Source organism: Scyliorhinus canicula, chromosome 6 (genome assembly GCF_902713615.1).
Source record: "Scyliorhinus canicula chromosome 6, sScyCan1.1, whole genome shotgun sequence".
NCBI lineage: Eukaryota > Metazoa > Chordata > Chondrichthyes > Carcharhiniformes > Scyliorhinidae > Scyliorhinus > Scyliorhinus canicula.
The window spans coordinates 9,530,579-9,544,482 of NC_052151.1; the positions used below are offsets into that span (position 1 = coordinate 9,530,579).

The 13,904-nt window shown below is 44.8% G+C and overlaps 1 protein-coding gene across 5 annotated transcripts in view; it reads left to right on the forward strand.

Moving 5' to 3' along the window:
* LOC119966976 (dynein heavy chain 8, axonemal-like) overlaps positions 1-13,904 on the forward strand; it is a 1,648,910-nt gene that overhangs the window by 74,979 nt on the left and 1,560,027 nt on the right. For 3 of the 5 annotated variants that reach the window (XM_038798944.1, XM_038798946.1, XM_038798947.1), the window contains exon 3: positions 7,024-7,158. The exons of 1 other annotated variant lie outside the window; for it this stretch is intronic. In XM_038798944.1, coding sequence (XP_038654872.1) covers positions 7,024-7,158 — 135 coding nt within the window. Of the gene's footprint in view, positions 1-7,023; positions 7,159-13,904 lie in introns of those variants that run through there. One more of the 5 variants, XM_038798949.1, reaches the window with a different exon arrangement.

The following is a 13,904-nucleotide window of genomic DNA, read 5'->3' on the forward strand; positions in this document are numbered from 1 at the left end:
TTCCACAGCCCTCCCCACACCCTACCCTTCCACAGCCCACCCCATCCCCTGCCCTTTCACAGCCCTCCCCACCCCTGCCCTTTCACAGCCCTCCCCACCCCCTGCCCTTTCACAGCCCTCCCCACCCCTGCCCTTTCACAGCCCTCCCCACCTCCTGCCCTTTCACACCCCTCCCCACCCCCTGCCCTTTCACAGCCCTCCCCACCCCCTGCCCTTTCACAGCCCTCCCCATCCCCTGCCCTTTCACAGCCCTCCCCACCCCCTGCCCTTTCACAGCCCTCCCCACCCCCTGCCTTTCCACAGCCCTCCCCACCCCCTGCCCTTCCACAGCCCTCCCCACCCCCTGCCCTTCTACAGCCCTCCCCACCCCTGCCCTTCCACTGCCCTCCCCAACGCCTGCGCTTCCACTGCCCTCCTCACCCCCTCCCCACCCCCTGCCCTCCCCACCCCTGCCTTTCCCACCCCCTGCCCTTCCTCAGCCTCCCCACCCCGCCCTTCCGCAACCCTCCCTACCCCTTCCACATCCCACCCCACCCCCTGCCCTTTCACAGCCCTTCCCTTTCACAGCCCTCCCCATCCCCTGTCCTTTCACAGGCCTCCCCACCCCCTGCCCTTTCACAGCCCTCCCCAACCCATGATTTCATAGCCCTCCCCAACCCATGATTTCATAGCCCTCCCCACCCCTTTCACAGCCCTCCCCTCCTCCTGCCCTTTCACAGTCCTCCTCACTCCCTGCCCTTTCACAGCCTTCCCCACCATTTCACAGCCCTCCTCATCCCTTTCATCTTGAACCCCACCAATGGTCAAACTTTGGCCAATTGGAGTGCAGTATCCATGAATCCCACAGCACCGAAGACTAGTTTGGCATGGAGCTCGAGGGCACAAACCGATCTGTCCAGTGGGCTGGAGTTCGGCGTAATGCAATGGCAGGTAGGCGATGTATGTTGCATTCACCTTAAAGTCTCAAGTAAACTGAGGCTTGGTGCATGTCACTCTTTTCAAATGGGTTTGAGACCAACATGATTTCCCCCTAGCAAGATTAAGGCCTGACGAGATTTGGGTGATTAGTTATTTTAGTGAGCATTTATGAAATAGTAAATGCTGTTGCTGCGAGCAGGCAGTGAGAGGGCTGACCCACCATTAACTTGCCAGTGAGAGAATTGTAAACTGTTTTTCTGCCAGCAGGTTTCCGACTTGGCAGCTCCAGCTGGAATCGCCACTCACGACTGCCACAAAAACCTGCCACGTATAAAATGATTTATCTGAACTAAGATTTAGGAGGTTAATTTGTTTGCAATCACTACACAATTGTAAATCACGTCAGGTCCTAGAGCCTTAAACCATATAGCAAGAAAGAACACTTCAAATGGTGAATTCAGCAAATTTATTAACCATTAAAATGGTAACCAGTCAGAAAGATAAAAAGCAGTGTCAATTAACAATAATTAGCAATAATTAACAGTAAGAGGAGAAAGCTTAACTTTAACAATTGTGCAAACTTATCACCACCCTTCTCAGACCAAGACTAAATTGTAAAGTGATGACTCCGAGAAACATTGATACCAGCTTTCAACCATCTCTTTCCTCCTTATTTGCCCACATCATTCTCTCTACCACTCTCTCTTATTTCTTCAAATCTCTCTCTGCCCTTCTCTGTCTCTGCCTGTCCTTAACCAAAATGGCTTCTCGATATCTGTTTGTTATACCTTAAAATATTGAATCCCCCCCCCCCGCCCCCTTAGCCAATTGGAAAAATAGCCAATTGGTGTATAACTTGTCTACAATGAAATAAGACTTAGCTCATTGGTTTTTAGCTAATCATGCAGATTATCTTAGCATTAAGACAATGCTTCTGCTCAAACTACAGCACATATCTTGAGGTAGGCTAATTGATTAACCTAATTAATTTGAATTGAGGCTCCTTAAACAAGGGCCTATTCAGCCCTCATAGTCAAACTTTCCAAACTATGTTATCTCTTTTATTCTGTGGCCTGAAAAATTCTCAGAATTCTTATTCACACAGTATTTAAGAGTCTGTATTAATAATCAAGTGTTAATAATATGTTCATAATTATAAATGTTAGAAAAGTTTGTGTTCCAAATTACATTTACAACCTCTCTAATGAAATGAAATGAAAATTGCTTATTGTCACGAGTAGGCTTCAATGAAGTTACTGTGAAAAGCCCCTAGTCGCCACATTCCGGCACCTGTCCGGGGAGGCTGGTACAGGAATCGAACCGTGCTGCTGGCCTGCTTGGTCTGCTATAAAAGCCAGCGATTTAGCTCAGTGAGCTAAACCAGCCCTGTTAATAAGTTACATATTCTTTGGTTGTCCTACAATTAAGGCTGCCTTCTTAACTAATTTAGCTGGTTTACAATGCTACTTTTTTCTTAAATGGCTTCCATCACTTTTAGTATAAAATGCTTAAGAACATATTAATCCAAACTACAAAATGATAGTCACACTAAAACCAGTGATTTTCAAACTACCAGCAGTCCCCAGGTTGAGGGTAACTATATATTGATCTCTCACTATTTAATTTAGCTCATGGGTTTATCTTGGGCATCAGAATTAACTTGTAGCCTGGGGTGGCGCGTCACGCAGTGGTTAGCACTGGGACTGCGGCGCTGAGGACCCGGGTTCGAATTCCGGACCTGGGTCTCTCACTGTGTCTGCGTGGGTTTCACCCCCACAACCCAAAGATGTGCAGATTAGGTGGATTGGCTACGCTAAATTGCTCCATAATTGAAAAAAAAATAATTGGGTACTCCAATTTATAAAAAAAAATTAACTTGTAACCCAAATCGACTGTACGGGTTTGTATCTTCCTGGTGAGGACTAGGCCTGGCTGTTCATGTGCAAGAGGTGTGACCAGCTGCAGCTCCTGTTAGACCGCTTGACCGCTCTGGAGCTGCGGATGGACTCACTTTGGAGCATCCGCGATGCTGAGGATGCCGTGGATAGCACGTTTAGCAAGTTGGCCACATCGCAGGTGAAAATTACTGGGAGAGATAGAAAATGGGTGACCAAAAGACAGAACAAGAGTAGGAAGGCAGTACAGGTGTCCTCTACTGTCATCTCCCTCCAAAACAGATATACCGCTTTAGATACTGCGGACGCAATTGGAACTCCAGGATGGTATGTTGCCTCCCTAGTGCAAGGGTCAAGGATGTCTTGGAGCGGCTGCGGGACATTCTTGGGGGGTGGTGAACAGCTAGCTGTCATGGTGCACATAGGCAGCAACGATAAAGGTAAAAAACAGGATGAGGTCCTTCAAGCTGAATTCAGGGAGTTAGGAGTTAAAGTAAAAAGTAGGACCTCAAAGGTAGTAATCTCAGGATTTCTACCAGTGCCACGAGCTAGTCAGAGCAGGAATGTCAGGCTAGATAGGATGAATGCGTGGCCCGAGAAATGGTGCAAGAGGGAAGGATTCAGATTCCTGGGTCATTGGAACTGGTTCTGGGGGAGGTGGGACTAGTACGGTCTGTACCTGAGCAGGACTGGAACCGATGTCCTGGGGATGTGTGTTTGCTAGTGCTGTTGTGGAGGGTTTAAACTAATGTGGCAGAGGGATGGGAGCCGATGCAGGAAGTCGGAGGGAAGTAAAACGGGGCCAGAAACAAAAAGCAGTAAGGGGGAAAGTATAAGGCAGAGAAGCCATAATCAAAAATCAAGAAGGGCCACAGGACAGGGGACAGTGACTGAGGAGAGTGTGAAAGGGGAGGTGGTCAATGCAGGATTGAGGGTGTTGTACCTAAATGCGCGCAGTATACGGAACAAGGTAAATGAGCTTGTTCCACACATTGAAATTGGCTGTACGATGTTGTGGGCATCACAGAGATGTGGCTGCAAGGGGATCAGGGTTGGGATCTAAATATCCAAGGATATATGTCCTATCGAAAGGACAGGCAGATGGGTAAAAGGGGCGGGGTTGCATTGTTTGTAAGGAATGAAGTTAAATCGATAGCAAGGAGCGATATAGGACCAGAAGGCATAGAATTTCTGTGGGTAGAGTTGAGGAATCGCAAAAATAAAAAGACCCTGATGGGAGTTATGTACAGGCCCCCTAGCAGTAGTCAGGATGTGGGGCAGAAAATAAATCAGGAGATAGAAAAGGCATGTAAAAAAGGCAATATTACAATAATCATGGGGGACTTCAATATGCAGGTGGACTGGTAAAATCAGGTTGGTAGTGGACCTCAAGAAAAGGAATTTGTGGAATGTCTAAGAGATGGCTTTTTGGAGCAGTTTGTGACAGAGCCTACAAAGGAACAGGCAATTCTGGATTTGATGATGTGTAATGAGGCAGACTTGATTCGGCAATTTAAGGTGAAGGAACCCTTAGGGAGCAGTGACCACAACATGATAGAATTTACCCTGCAGTTTGAGAGTGAGGAGCAGCACTCAGATGTAACGGGATTTCAATTAAATAAGGGTACTTACAAAGACATGAGGGAGGAGCTGGCCAGAGTTGATTGGAAAAGGAGCCTAGCAGGGAATAAGAACATAAGAAATAGGAGCAGGAGTAGGCCATCTGGCCCCTCGAGCCTGCTCCGCCATTCAATGAGATCATGGCTGGTCTTTTGTGGACTCAGCTCCACTTTCCGGCCCGAACACCATAACCCTTAATCCCTTTATTCTTCAAAAAACTATCTATCTTTACCTTAAAAACATGTAATGAAGGAGCCTCAACTGCTTCACTGGGCAAGGAATTCCATAGATTCACAACCCTTTGGGTGAAGAAGTTCCTCCTAAACTCAGTTCTAAATCTACTTCCCCTTATTTTGAGGCTATGCCCCCTAGTTCTGCTGTCACCCGCCAGTGGAAACAACCTGCCCGCATCTATCCTATCTATTCCCTTCATAATTTTAAATGTTTCTATAAGATCCCCCCTCATCCTTCTAAATTCCAACGAGTACAGTCCCAGTCTACTCAACCTCTCCTCATAATCCAACCCCTTCAGCTCTGGGATTAACCTAGTGAATCTCTTCTGCACACCCTCCAGCGCCAGTACGTCCTTTCTCAAGTAAGGAGACCAAAACTGAACACAATACTCCAGGTGTGGCCGCACTAACACCTTATACAATTGCAACATAACCTCCCTAGTCTTAAACTCCATCCCTCTAGCAATGAAGGACAAAATTCCATTTGCCTTCTTAATCACCTGTTGCACTTGTAAACCAACCTTCTGTGACTCATGCACTAGCACACCCAAGTCTCTCTGAACAGCGGCATGCTTTAATATTTTATCGTTTAAATAATAATCCCGTTTGCTGTTATTCCTACCAAAATGGATAACCTCACATTTGTCAACATTGTATTCCATCTGCCAGACCCGAGCCCATTCACTTAACCTATCCAAATCCCTCTGCAGACTTCCAGTATCCTCTGCACTTTTCGCTTTACCACTCATCTTAGTGTCATCTGCAAACTTGGACACATTGCCCTTGGTCCCCAACTCCAAATCATCAATGTAAATTGTGAACAATGCAATGGAACAGCAATGGCAGGAGTTTTTATTATCCAGGAGGCACAACAGTAATTCATCCCAAGGAGGAGGAAACATGCTGAGGGGAGGACAAGGCATCCATGGCTGACGAGGGATGTCAAGGACAGCATAAAAGCAAAAGGAAAAACGTACAAAATGGCGAGGATTAGTGGGAAGCCAGAGGATTGGGAAATCTTTAAAAGCGAGCAGAGGACAACTACAAAAGCAATAGGGGGGGGGGGAGAAGATGGAGTATGTGTAAGGTAGCTAGTAATATAAAGGACGATAGGAAGAGTTTCTTTCAATATATAAAAGATAAGAGGGAGGCAAAAATAGACATTGGACCACTGGAAAATGTGGCTGGGAAGTAATAGGAAACAGAGAAATGGCAGAAGAACTGAATAGTTACTTTGCATCAGTCTTCACGGTGAAAGACACCAATGGGATGCCAGAGCTCCAGGAGAACCAGGTGGCAGAGGTGAGTGAAGTGACCATTACTAAGGAGAAGGTTCTTTGGAAACTGAAAGTTCTGAAGGTGGATAAGTCACCTGAACCGGATGGACTACACCACAAGTCCTAAAAGAGATAGCTGAGGAAATTGTGGAGGCAATACTGATGATCTTTCAGGAATCACTGGAGGCAGGAAGGGTCCCAGAGGACTGGAAAGTGGCTAATGTAACACCACTGTTTAAGAAGGGAAGGAGGCAGAAGACAAGAAATTATAGGCTGGTTAGCCTGACTTTGGTCATTGGTAAGATTTTAGAGTCTGTTATTAAAGATGAGATTGCACAGTACTTGGAAGTGCATAGCAAAATAAGACTGAGTTAGCACGGCTTTGTCAAAGGGAGGTTGTGTCTGACAAATCTGTTAGTTCTTTGAGGAGGTAAACAAGGAAGTTAGACAAAGGAGAACCAATGGATAGAAGGAACTGAAGGCACTGTTGCTAAGTTTGCAGATGGTACAAACATCTGTAGAGGGACAGGTAGTATTGAGGAAGCAAGGGGGCTGCAGAAGGATTTGGACAAGCTAGGAGAGTGGGTAATGCTTGAATGGCGGAGCAGACTCGATGGACCGAGTGGCCTAATTCTGCTCCTATGTCATCTGGTCTTATGGACTCTCAAGTAACTGCAGTCAGGTAGAATTAGAGAATTCTGTCCCTCTTTTCAGTTTCAGCAGTACCTTTCTATTACACAACGCACCACCGCACGTTTTCCAATTACACCAACCATAGCTAATCTGTTGTTTTATTTCCAGTTGCAAATTGTGTTTTTATTCTTTATTCAGGTAAAGTGTTATATGGTTCAAATGCAAAGCTCATTCTGGATTTTGGTACAAGGAACTTTTGTATGATTTACCTAAGGACATTCTGATGTCCTGCATTGAAGTATTTTCCTGTATCATTGTTTATGACGATCTGGACTTACTCCTGTCATATTTTTAGGCTGTCTACAACGTATTAATTAAATAGTCTTCAATTGGATCTTAAAATAGGTGAACTAAATGCCCCTTAAATGTTTCACTTTTGAATTTTAGGCAAGATACAGAGAAGCTAGGGAGGAAAGAAAAGCAAAGCTTGATCTAACTCATCGATACATTATTGAGATCTTGGCTCGAAGACTGGACCTGCCGAAAAGTGATGTTGAAAATTTTATTTTGGATTCACTTTCTGTAAGTCATTGGGTTGTTAGAATGAAAATATTCACACACAGTCCTTTGAATGAGTAAAGAAGCACTTTATTATATCAGAGCTCTGAGAGAAAGAACTGCGACTCCTCAGCCTTCAGACAGCGCTCTTTCTCACTTGAGCTAAGGTTCGCATTGGGTTAATATACAGATTCAAGGAACATAATTATTGCATTCTCATTTACATACAATCAATCAACTATTCGTGTCACAATTCGTTACATGCAGTCATCAATTTTCTCAGCATCCCAGTTTATCAGGGATGGTTTAGCACAGGGCTCAATCGCTGGCTTTGAAACCAGACCAAGGCAGGCCAGCAGCACGGTTCAATTACCGTACCAGCCTCCCCGAACAGGCGCCGGAATGTGGCGACTAGGGGCTTTTCTCAGTCACTTCATTTGAAGCCTACTTGTGACAATAAGCGATTTTCATTCATTTTTTCATTTAACACATATATGGTTGAAGTGGGTGTTATCTTACCCGCCCCTAACTTCATGCAGAAGTCACTCAAACTAACATCCAATTATGTCTCATGCCTGTATATGGAGACCTTGAGCTAGTAAACATCTCTTTTTCCTGTGGAGCTATTATCAGGGAGTGAATTGTGACACAAATATAGTTGATTATCTAAAAACCTTGTTTCTATTTTGCAACATAGTTAATTATCTGGTATACATTTTAAAACGCAAAATTTCCCACAACAATGTCATAGTCAATTACAGTAAGAAGTCTTACAACACCAGGTTAAAGTCCAACAGGTTTGTTTCAAACACGAGCTTTCGGAGCCGTGCTCCGAAAGCTCGTGTTTGAAACAAACCTGTTGGACTTTAACCTGGTGTTGTAAGACTTCTTACTGTGCTCACCCCAGTCCAACGCCGGCATCTCCACATCATAGTCAATTACTACATAGAAGGAGGCCATTAAGCCCAGAAGAGTCCATGCTGGCTCTCTGTGGCATAATCCAGTCAGTCCCACTCTCCTACTTGATCCCCATAACGCTGAATGTTTATTTTCTTAAAGTGCATATCCAAAACATGCTCCACATCGTGCATGCTTAATGTTGAATTATGTTCCCTCATCTTTGTACAATCAACGAATGAGAACAGTTTTTCTCTGTCTATCTTATAAAAATCTGTGACAATCTTGTATATTTCTCTCAAATATCCCCTCCTATTTCCTTTTCCCTAGTTTTTCCAGGCGAACCTAATCAGAAACATCCCCAGTACTAGAATCATTCTGGTGAATCAGCTCTACACCCTCAAGGATCCTCAAATCCTTCTGAAATTGTAGTCAGCAAGACTGGACGCAGAGCTTGAGATGTGGCCTGACCAGAGATTTATAACTTCCTTGCTTTTACACTCAATGCCATCACATTCCCTTCATCAACCTTCTATGTTAGTGGACGTAGAGAGGATGTTTCCACTAGTAGCAAAAACCCGAGGACACAGCCTCAGACTGAAGGGCCGATCATTTAAAACTGAGATGAGGAGGAATTTCTTCAGCTAAAGGGTGGTGTACCTGTGGAACTCTTTGCCGCAGAAGGCTGTGAAGGCCAAATAACTGAGTGTCTTTAAGACAGATAGATAGGTTATTGATTGATAGGGGGATCAGGGGTTATGGGGAATGTCGTGTTATGTACTCTGGGATAACACAGGTTGAAACTGGATGCAGCTTTAACCAAAAGATATCTCAGACCTTGAAGTTAGTTCAAACTGATTTATTGAACCAGTAGCACAGTTAGCACAGTTCTCTATGAGTTTGACTCTCTGCTAACCTAAGTGTCTGTCTGACTGAACCAGACTAACTCTTAGCCACGTGCTGGAGGTGTGATACTGTACACACATCCTGACTCACTCTGTAGATGTTTATCAGTGGAAAGATGCAGAGTGTGAGTGCCTCGTGTCTTTTATAGTGAGATACCACCCCTGAGTGTCCTGCCTTCTCATTGGTCATGCCCTGTTCTCTGTGTTCGTTAGCTGCTTGTCTATGCCTGTCTGTATATCATTATCTGCATGTCTGCATATCACGACAGGAAGAAGGGAATAGAATGGGGATGAGAAACATATCAGCCATGAGAGCAGACTCAATGGGCTGCATGGCTTAATTCTACTTCTATGTCTTATGGTCTTATGGTTTATTAATCAAAAATGAATGAATGAAATTAATGAAAATCACTTATTGTCACAAGTAGGCTTCAAATAAAGTTACTGTGAAAAGCCCCTAGTCGCCACTTTCCAGCGCCTGTTCGGGAAGGCTGGTATGGAAATCAGATTAGTCAAGCATGAGCTGCCTTTTACAAATCTGTCCTGGCTCTCCTTAATGAACTCAAACCTATCCAAGAGACTGTTGATTTATCCCTGCTTGTTCTTCCTAAACTCTGACCTCTATTGATTCACAATTGATGTTAAACCAACTAGCCTGTAGCCGCGAGGACTGTCCTTGCGTCCCTTTTTTGATAAGGTTGTCACATTTGCTACTTTTCAGTCCTCTGGTGGCATCTCAATACCTAGAGAAGTTGGAAGATTATGGCAAACCATTGTACAATTTCTACTCCTACTTCCTTCAGCAACATAAAATGCAAGCCATCAAAGCCTGGTGACTATATCCTAACTATTGGCATCCTTTCTGATGCCACCTTTCTCTCAAGTTTCACCCAGTCTATTGATTCTACTATCTCTGCTTCTGCTGATATTTTGTCAGATTCCTTCTTCTTTCGTAAATTCTACACAAATACCCATTAAGTAAGTATTCTCACTTTCACTCTGTACCATTACACAAATATAACCTGCTTTGTCCTGAACCGAGGCCACTTACATGTCTTACCGCCTAATTCATGTTTATGTGCTGGCAGAAAATATTTAGTTCCCTTTTATATTGGCTGTTCTGTTCTCTCTATTTTCCTCTTCAGCGCCCCTCTTCTCACTTCTCACATGAAGAAATCACCTGTCTTAACTAGTATCTGTATTTCAATTCAAACAACAAAGCCATCTCAAGTCACAACCCACTTTTAAAAAGTTAGCACTTAGGAATACATGGTGTATCGAGATGGCTAGGATGCTCCATTGAGAAAGAGAGATCTTTTCAGACTGCTTCAAAGAAAGAGACCTGACACCTTGTCAGAATAATGCAGAAACTCTGGCTGTATTCTTCAGAAACCTTCTCAGCTCACCTTCCAGCCAAGAACTAAAACTGAAAACCTCAACAACCTGACTGCTTCAACCCCTAGGTACTGCCGTTAACTACATCATCTCACTAAGTGGAACCCAATGTGTCACATTATCTATTCCCCAGGGCAGGCATTGTCAAATTCAGGGGCTCGACCCGCGGGTGGGTCGCGGGCGGGTGTCGGGAGGGTCGCGGAGTCGTCCGTCGCGGCGCTCCCAATCACGCAAATCCGCCGCAACAGCAGGCTTTTAATAATGGCGGCTGCGAGCGGCGTTCAAAATGGCCAGGAACAGATAAAAAAAATTTGGTCGCACTGCGCATGCATGCCCTATCATCGGTGCGCATCCGCAAAACTATGCGCATGCGCACCGATGATCGGGCACGCGTGTGCAGTGCGGCTGCATTTTATTTATATGGTTGCAGCTTTTTTTTTTCAAGTTCGGGGGCCCAAAGGGACAAAGGGGCCATTGGGGCCAAAGGGACCCAAAACCATTTCCTCCATTTTTGTCAGCAACAAACAAGGTAAGAGAAAATGGTGAGACGCGCAGGTCGGCCGGCGTGGGTCGCGTAGGTCAGCCGGCGTGGGTCGCGTAGGTCGGCCGGCGTGGGTCGCGAAGGTCGGCTGGCATGGGTCGCGAAGGTCTGCCGGGTTGGGTCCCGAAGGTTGGCCGGATGGTAAATATGGGTCCCTGGGAAAAAAAGTTTGTAAAACACTGCCCAAGGGAACCCTCTTAATGCAAAGTCAATTTGCCCAAACTTTTACGATGCCTTAACTGCATTTCTGGCATCAAAACAGGATTTTTAAAACCTGACACCAGCAGTCACATACTATCCCAGTTCTTTTTTTCCATCAATGTAGAGTGCTCATTTCATTTTTTTTAAATTAAGGGGCATTTTAGCGTGGCCAATCCACCTACCTTGCACATCTCTGTGTGCGAAACCCACGCAAACACGGGAGAATGTGCAAATTCCACATGGACAGTGACCCAGAGTCGGGATCGAACCTGGGACCTTCGCATCGTGAGGCAGCAGTGCTAACCACTGCACAACCATATCGCTCCTGTCCCAGGCTTTTAACCTTTATTGCCTAAAATACATTTAATATAGTATATCTGAAATTCCTACATTTATTACATCCTGAAATCTCATCTGTGGCCGCAGAAACACCTATCCTTCTTACAAATGAAATCCCTATAACTGTTGCATTCCCACACTTTTTACTGCTCCCCTCTGCAGCAGAACCAACCATGGTGCAACAAATTTGGCTGTTGCTGCTTTCCCATGAGAGGCTGTTCCCCTCAACAATATCCAAAGTGGTATATCTCTTTTGCAGGGAAATAGCCACAGGCGATTCCTGCACTCCGTGCCCTCTTGCTCTGCCTGTTGGTCAACCATTCCCTGCCTGCCTGTGGAGCCTGAGCCTGCAGTGTGACCACCTCTCTGTCTCATCCACGATACTCTCTGCCTTGCGGATGCTCCAGTTTCCTCTACTGCCGCTACAGCTCCGAAACCCGGGCTTTCAGGAGCTGCAGCTGGAGATATTTCCTGTACACATGCTGGCCCTGGGCACGGGAAATGTTCCCGACTTCCCACATGGCACACAAGGAGCAAACCACAGCTTTGAGCTCTCCTGATTAAACCTTTGGAGGATGTTTGACATCAGATTATATCCAAATCAAAGGGCAGCACGGTAGCATTGTGGATAGCACAATCGCTTCATAGCTCCAGGGTCCCAGGTTCGATTTCGGCTTGGGTCACTGTCTGTGTGGAGTCTGCACATCCTCCCCGTGTGTGCGTGGGTTTCCTCCGGGTGCTCTAGTTTCCTCCCACAGTCCAAAGATGTGCAGGTTAGGTGGATTGGCCATGATAAATTGCCCTTAGAGTCCAGAATTGGCCTTAGTGTTGGGTGGGGTTACTGGGTTATGGGGATAGGGTGGAGTTGTTGACCTTGGGTAGGGTGCTCTTTCCAAGAGCCGGTGCAGACTCGATGGGCTGAATGGCCTCCTTCTGCACTGTAAATTCTATAATTCTATGAATTCCTTCGGGCCCTTCATTCCTGATCCCCTTCACTACTGAATATAGCCCTTACAAACTATAAACCACAAAAATCTTTTGAAATGTAAGACTTGAAAGTAGCCAATACTTACCTGACCTTACCCATTACTTGCCAATCAGCTCTCTCCCATGTAGCCTGGATTGCTTCAGCGGGGCAAAACCCCTCTCTGAAGATTTAAAAAGTTAGAAAACCAGGAAAAAATGCAAAAAGTACAGTGGGCTAAACAGCTGGCTTGTAATGCAGAACAAGGCCAGAAGCGCGGGTTCAATTTCCGTACCGGCCTCCCCGAACAGGCGCTGAAATGTGGTGACGAGGGGCTTTTCACAATCACTTAATTGAAGCCTACTTGTGACAATGAGCGATTATTATTATTTGCGAGATAAATAACGGATAAAATAGGTTCACAGTTTAACATAATTTTATTCACAATCTCTTACTCAACAAGGTGTAACTCAGACTCACAGCTGAGCTTTAGGTTTTACCCTACTTAGTGAAGGGGTCTATCAGGCTACTGTTTTTGAAAACTCCCCACTATTCTTAGAATTCCCCCTTATACCAAAAAGAGTCGATATTCTAAATGGTGAACAGGGATTCTCACTCCCTGACTCCGATGCAGGCTTCAGTGGGTGCCATTCAGGTCAAACTATATTTTCAAGTTATCCCCCGGTATAACCCATACCTTCACCGAAGATTTTATCTACTTACCACTTAGTAGCATCGATGTCCTGGGTCCTGCATTGCTAAGTAAGTAAAGTAGACTTTAGGAGAAAAAAACACTTTTTCAGGTTAAGTTAAGTTATTTTATTTTTATATTTTTTCTTTTAAAAGCTGCAAACACTTTCTTTACAGAAAGGTAAAAAGATCTTGCTTCTGGATCCTGCTGGTTGGTTGAAGGGACCTTCAGGCCCACCTTGACAATCAATCTTCTTTAAAGTCTGGTCTTGGGATGTATTCGCTGGTTAGCTCTGTTGCTGCGTTTTGTCGATCCATGTACTGAGCTATGAGAGCTGGCTCTGCTAGCTATCTCAGCTGACTCTGACTCCTGTTTAAATTCTAGTCTTCATTAGCTGTTTAAACTTGGCTGCTTGTCTTGTCTTTCCCATGACCGAGCTGTATATGCTTCTCTTCTCTCTCTGAGTTCTCCTCCCCACCCGTCCTGTTGCTGGTCTGCTTCTGCTCCCTGGGTTTATATTAACTTATTTCACTTTGATTTTAAAAAAGTATCTTTGATCTAAACATTTTCATACAACTAATTATTCATTTTGGGCATGGCCTCACCTCTCAGATCTGATTACATTGTCCTTTGTGATGTTCAAAGGACCTTTGTTTTCAATAGAGGTGTTACTTTTAATTCTGTGTTTTCGAATTGTTTAATTTTCCAAATGTCCCCAGCTCATAACTTTGCCTTTGATTTTGACTTTAAATTATGTTTCTCATAGACAGGTTGTCTCCAATTTTCTTTAATTGACTTGATGTTAATAGAATTTCACACTTAGAATTGACACCAAAT